At 40.3% G+C, this 6677-nt stretch overlaps 1 protein-coding gene across 1 annotated transcript; it reads right to left on the minus strand.

The window, feature by feature from the left end:
* Window positions 1–1269: 1269 nt before the first annotated feature.
* Window positions 1270–4608, minus strand: tnnc2.2 (troponin C2, fast skeletal type, tandem duplicate 2). Its single transcript, XM_058051350.1, has 6 exons — window positions 4507–4608; window positions 3753–3804; window positions 2692–2835; window positions 2443–2557; window positions 2247–2383; window positions 1270–1789 (listed from the first exon to the last, which is right to left on the minus strand). The coding sequence occupies exons 1-6, from the start codon at window positions 4507–4509 to the stop codon at window positions 1758–1760; spliced, it is 483 nt and encodes a 160-aa protein (XP_057907333.1). The 5' UTR covers window positions 4510–4608; the 3' UTR covers window positions 1270–1757.
* Window positions 4609–6677: the final 2069 nt, after the last annotated feature.

Below are 6677 nucleotides of genomic sequence, written 5' to 3' on the forward strand. Positions count from 1 at the left end.
TTTAAAAAAGTGATATTGACTAATTCCTCACGGCACACCTGACGATTTCTCACGGCACACTTGTGTGCCGCGGCACAGTTGTTGAAAATCACTGGTCTATACCAGTGTTTTTCAACCTTTTTTGAGCCACGGCACGTTTTTTACATTGGAAAAATCTTGTGGCACACCACTAACCAAAAATGTTACAAAATGTCACCACGACCTCACACGTGCATCAATAAGTCGCCACACTGACCAATATTACATTGCTCTGCCAGTCTTTACACCACAGACACTCCACAGTATCCACGTTTTTACATGACCAGTTTTTCTCTTTCCGAATGACCTTTCGGGAAACAATGGTATCCATAGAAAGGAATATTCCAATCTCTTGTCTACATGCGCTGTGAAAAGCAAACAGAATAGTCAATAGGGCATGCCCAGTAAAACGTAAACATCAACATCACGTGATACCGGCTTCCCCGAGTTTTTCTTTCACTTGTTGGAATAACTCCGTATTGCCAGTTTTTCGTCTGTCCAGTCTTGAAATTTAGTTTGAATCAAAAACGAACTTTGCTTAGTCCAGTGCCGATTGCTGGCCTCCATTTTTAAAAGTGAAGAACGTCTGGATCTGCGTGTTACGTCATATCTGAGCATGCGCTGAAAGAACGCACCCGGGATAAATTTAAACAGGAAAAGATCAAATTCAATCTTGCTAATATTTTATAATTAAACTCAAGACATGTTTTATATAGATATATATTTTCTTTTTTAATAAAAGTGGACTTGTGAATGGCATATAGAAGGGTTTAGGTTCTGTTTCACAGATGGCGGTAATGCACATGAAAGCTGCTTGTCAACCGCCAATAAACAACAGAAGAAGAAAAACACCACGAAGAAGAAGGCACCCTGACAACTTTCCGTTTGAGCGGGTACAAGATACCTCAATTGGATTGGTTAAAGGAATATTCCATCCCTGTTCAATTCTGTCCGTTTGAGCAAATATACCAAATGCAATTGGAATATTTGGGTCCATGTATACTATTGACATAATGGCTATTGACATAATATTTGCAAATGATGATTAATAAATGTTAATTATAAAAAGTGATATTGGATAATTCCTCACGGCACACCTGACGGTTTCTCAAGGTACACTAGTGTGCCGCGGCACAGTGGTTGAAAATCACTGGTCTATACGATAAATGGAGCTTTTGCATGTTATGAATGGGGCGTACCGTTGGAGTGGAATATACACTCATGCTTATGACACTGAAACAGAGCTTCTATTGAATCCAAAAGAACTCATTTATTAACATATCAACTGATGTGATGAGTTTTTAATCATAAAAAGATGGCTGCTCCAATACTGTGCAAAAGCTTAGTACTTTTCATGGCATTTTCTCATATATTTACTGTATGTACAGCACAACCAGTTCTTTGATATTTGCAAAAGTAGTAAAGCTTTAGTCATGTGAGGGGGCGTGTTGTGAGATGATTTATTTTGTTCACAAGCAGGTTAGCTTCTTTGTACAGAGGAAAGGGATGGACCGGTCTGGCAGCAGCAGGTTCTATCTAGACTACATCTAGATTACAGCTGACCGATGAGGTGGGGAGGATCAGTTTCCAGTCTAGCCCCCCCAACCTCCACTCCGAGCTTTCTGTTGAGGAAGGAGAATGGATGGAGCACATGAGCCGCGAGAGATGCTCAGATCGATTCCGCATGGAGGTTTTCTTGACTGGGGTGAGGAGGAATGTCCATGAGTTTGTCTGCTTCATTACTGCACATTCTCCATCATCTTCAGGAATTCTGGTGGACACAAGATGGAATAATTCATTAGGATGCACCGCTGGAGAGCTCTTCAGCAAAAAGGCCAGTCACAGATCCTGTATATGACGAGAGCGCTAAGCTGTTTGGCCAGTCAAAGATCCTCTATATAACAAGAGCCTCTGCTGTTTTAAAGGCCCTCCTGCAAAAAGGCTAGTCAAAGATTCTCTGTATGTAGGATGCTTGGAAATAACGAATGGAATATTTCTTGACAAGCAGTCAAATGATTCGTTTTCTTACTCAACTCCAGAGAGTACGAGGTGTTTATTGGAGGAAGGGTAGAGTTGATGAGAGAGCTGGAAGAAGTGGGTGTTTGGTGGGTTTTACTTTGAAAGGTGCTGTGTGGCATAGATGGTGTAGCGAGTGACGAGTGTAGCCAGATTTGACTGATTGGACAGGAAGTTGCAGGAGAAATAGACGGAAACGAGACGTTCCTTACCGTCAAAGTCCAGCATGCCGTCAGCGTTCTTGTCTCCGTCCTTCATCAGCTCATCGATCTCATCCTCGGTGATCGGCTCGCCGGTGCTACGGATGATCAGCGCAAACTCTTCTCTGTCGATGTAGCCGTCGCCGTTCCTGCGTGGCATCCGTTCATGAACACATGCTCATACATCACACGTGGAAGAAGAACGTACTTGTCGAAGACGCGGAAGCACTCGGCCAACTCTTCCTCGCTCTTGCCGGCCTGGTCCTCCTTGAGCAGCCTCACCATCATCACCAAGAACTCCTCAAAGTCGATGGTACCGCTGCCTGTGAGGAAGGACACGCTGCCTGAGGACCTTCATATCACTCTTTGCAGGGCTTTCGTGTGACATGCTAATGTCAATGAAAGTGTCACACGTGCGGATTTTTCATTTTCAAAGCTCCCGAGCGACATGGCTCACCGTCCTCATCCACCTCCTCGATGATCTCATCCAGCTCCTCTCTGGTCGGGTTCTGACCCAGCATCCTCATCACTGTGCCCAACTCCTTGGTGCTGATGTCACCGCCTCCGTCCGTGTCAAACATGTCGAAGGCGGCTTTGAACTCTTGACCAAGACAAAAACAAAAGCTAAGCCAGTCCCCATCCGACTCTTGTTTTTAATACAAAATGAAAAAGCTGTTAGCTGTACAAGTTTAGCGGGACCAATCACAGGGGAGTGGGCGTGGCCAGAGGCAGGCCATGGGTGGACTAAATGAAACCAGACCCTTGTGGAAAGCCAAGGAAATATATGTATTTGGGTAATTGTGTGTAGCTGCTCTATAGGAGTCTACAACTCAGTACAAATGAGTGTAGGTCCTTACAAAACAAACACAGCCCTTCTACATTCTAAACGCTAATAACATATGGAAAAAGTATTATACAAGTTAATAATACATACAAAACATAGTATAAAAGTTAATAAAAACATGCCGAAAGTATTCTAAAAAAGAATAAGACACGGAACAAGTGTAATGGGGAACTTAGTATAAAAGTGAATCAAACATTGAACATATATTCTAAAAATTAATAATAAATGGGAAGAGTATTCTAAAAGTGAATAATAAATGGAGAAATTATAAAGAAATTAATAAGAAATGAAAAAGTATTATAAAAATGAATAAAACATGTAAAATGTATTATAAAAATTAACAATACATAGTAATAGTAATAATAGTAATAGTAATAATAAAAGTTAACAAAACATGGGAAAAGTATTACAAAAAGTTCATAATACATATAAAAAGTGTTTATGATTATGTATTATAAAAAGTATTAAGTATAGTATATACTTTTATAATACTGTAGTATTATAAAAGTAAATAAAATGTGGAAAAGTATTATAAAAGTCAATCAAAACCTGGAAAAAAATGAATAAAAGAGAACTGAGAACTGCCTAGCAACAAGAAGCCAAGTGCTGATTGGCTGAAAGTGAGACATGTGTACAAATTAAATATCATCATCATCATCATCATGGTCACTTACCAGCCAGCATTTCCTCGCTCAGGTAGGAGCGGGCCTCTTGTTGTGCGTCGGTCTGGAAAAACAATCACAATTCATTTTCATGATATATAGCATTTTCCACTGCAACATTTCCCTCCTGTTCAGCGAGGGAAGGAGGTTGCCAGGTGTGTGGGAACATGGTGCATGGGATGGGGTGAAGAATGAAGGAGGAGATGTCTTAAAAAGGTCTGGTTGTTGCAGCGGGTGTAAATGAGCTGGGCTATTTCAGGATCAACACATTTGGCCCCCAGACATCCAATCCTTGGGAATCTGTCACTTTAGCGGAATCCGCACCTGAGCAGCTGCGGCCCACCCTGCACCATGGAGACCCCCTTGCCCCACCCCACACCACCCCCATAAACATGGCAAAAGAGGTTTTTAGGCCAAAGAATTCCATTTCAGAGGTCAAACGTCAGTCCAAAACAAACAAGGATAATGAATTAGTAAACTATTATTACATATAGTTCGAAAATATGTCAATCATATTCATACAGGAGAAATATGTCTGCCTTTCACCTTCAAAAGGCAAGTGAGGATTTTATTGATTTTTGGCAAGAAAAATGATTAAAACCACCTTTTACTTTGAATCAAAAGCCTTTGCTGAGGTTGTGTTTTGGAATATTTGTACCGATTCTCCTTCAACATTCGTTTTGCAGGTGATAATAGCATTTTGAAGCTAGTGTAAAGAGTATTTCAGTGCAATATATAGGTCTTAGAATACTTGAAAGTTTCTTACCATGATGCTGGATTAGCGTTCCCCCCCAGGAAAAAAAGCCCAAAGGAGCGGTCAATCCTTGTGCCCCCCAACAGAGAGACTAGACGTCCAGCAAAGCTTCGCACACACTTTAAAGTGGGTGACAAGGCCCCGCCCCCTGCCTCTCACAGCTCTTCCACATTTGGTCTCCTGAACTTTTAGGGTTCTTGCTTTGCCCCGAGGAAAGCCAATCTCACTTGGAGGGGAAGACGTCTTGAACATCTAAAACCAGCACCTTGACCAAACCATGAAGAGAAAACCAGTCAGACAGCTAATGTTGGAGCTTCCTGCTCTGTAAGTTGATTATTGACTTTATTCAAGCATTTATTTAGTGTGAAGTCATCCCTCCTTTATAGCGATTAATTGGTTCCAGACCAAAAGGGAATTGCCATAGGATGCCTTTTTCCAAATGGAATATATAAATATTGGTGCTTAGAGTATAGAAAACAAAAGCATAAATAGACTTTTTAACATGATTAGAGCCTTCTTGACATGAAACAACACCCCTACGGTCAGCTTTACACACTCCTATTACCCAATATAGTAGACCTAATATGAGAAAATAAGACATAAAAAACTGTTTACCACCGTCTAAATAAACTTTTTTTTTACAGGATTAGAGCTCTCTACACATGGAATAACACCCCTATAGTCACCTTTACACTGCGCTTACCCAATATGGTAGACATAATACAAGAAAATAAGACATAAAAAAACCTGTTTACCACCGTCTAAATACACTTTTTAACATGATTAGAGCCCTCTACACATGAAACAACACCCCTATAGTCACCTTTACACTGCTATTACCCAATATAGTAGACCTAATATGAGAAAATAAGACATAAAAACCTGTTTACCACCTTCTAAATACACGTTTTTACATTATTAGAGCCCTCTACACATGAAATAACACCCCTATAGTCACCTTTACACTGCTATTACCCAATATGGTAAACATAATACAAGAAAATAAGACATAAAAAACCTGTTTACCACCTTCTAAATACACTTTTTAACATGATTAGAGCCCTCTACACATGGAATAACACCCCTATAGTCACCTTTACACTGCCATTACCCAAACAGACATAATATGAGAAAATAAGACATAAAAAAACTGTTTACCACCTTCTAAATACACTTTTTAACATGATTAGAGCCCTCTGGACATGAAACAACACCCCTATAGTCAGCTTTACACTGCTATTACCCAATATGGTAGACATAATACAAGAAAATAAGACATAAAAAAACCTGTTTACCACCGTCTAAATACACTTTTTTTACAGGATTAGAGCCCTCTAGACATGAAATAACACCCCTATAGTCACCTTTACACAGCTATTACCCAATATAGTAGACCTAATATGAGAAAATAAGACAAAAAAACCTGTTTACCACCTTCTAAATACACTTTTTAACATGATTAGAGCCCTATACACATGAAACAACACCCCTATAGTCACCTTTACACTGCTATTACCCAATATGGTAGACATAATACGAGAAAATAAGACATAAAAAAACCTGTTTACTACCTTCTAAATACACTTTTTTACATTATTAGAGCCCTCTACACATGAAATAACACCCCTATAGTCACCTTTACACTGCTATTACCCAATATGGTAGACATAATACAAGAAAATAAGACATAAAAAACCTGTTTACCACCTTCTAAATACACTTTTTAACATGATTAGAGCCCTCTACAATGATACAACACCCCTATAGTCACCTTTACACTACTATTACCCAATATGGTAGACATAACACAATAAAATAAGACAAATAATACAAAACCTGTTTACCACCTTCCAAATACACTTTTGCACATTTTTTTAATTTTACAACATTATTAGAGCCTCAGCTCATCCAACCCTAATGATTGAGAAATAACATTGGACCTATATTTCGCTTTCTGGGACGTGGGTCACCGGGGCCCACCTCCAGAGCAGGAGTGGAAGTGGGACAGGATGGCGAGTGTGGTGGCTAGACCTGCTCCCATGGGGCTTGAAGAGGTGTCATGGATCCAACATGGATGGGCTCACCACGGAGGGGCAGAGTGCAGAGTGAGGTGGATGGTGGACCACAGCAGGAACCTTGGCGGTCAGCACCCTGAGGCACAGCGAGGGCTCTGGAGCCAGTAC

The sequence above is a fragment of the Doryrhamphus excisus genome, chromosome 16 (genome assembly GCF_030265055.1).
Source record: "Doryrhamphus excisus isolate RoL2022-K1 chromosome 16, RoL_Dexc_1.0, whole genome shotgun sequence".
NCBI classification, from domain to species: domain Eukaryota; kingdom Metazoa; phylum Chordata; class Actinopteri; order Syngnathiformes; family Syngnathidae; genus Doryrhamphus; species Doryrhamphus excisus.

Coding starts and splice junctions, on each gene's coding strand:
- tnnc2.2 (XM_058051350.1), bottom strand. Junction 2,384..2,442: donor TGCTTCCGCGTCTTCGACAA/GTACGTTCTTCT, acceptor GATGCCACGCAG/GAACGGCGACGGCTACATCG. Junction 1,790..2,246: donor CGGCATGCTGGACTTTGACG/GTAAGGAACGTC, acceptor TGTGTCCACCAG/AATTCCTGAAGATGATGGAG.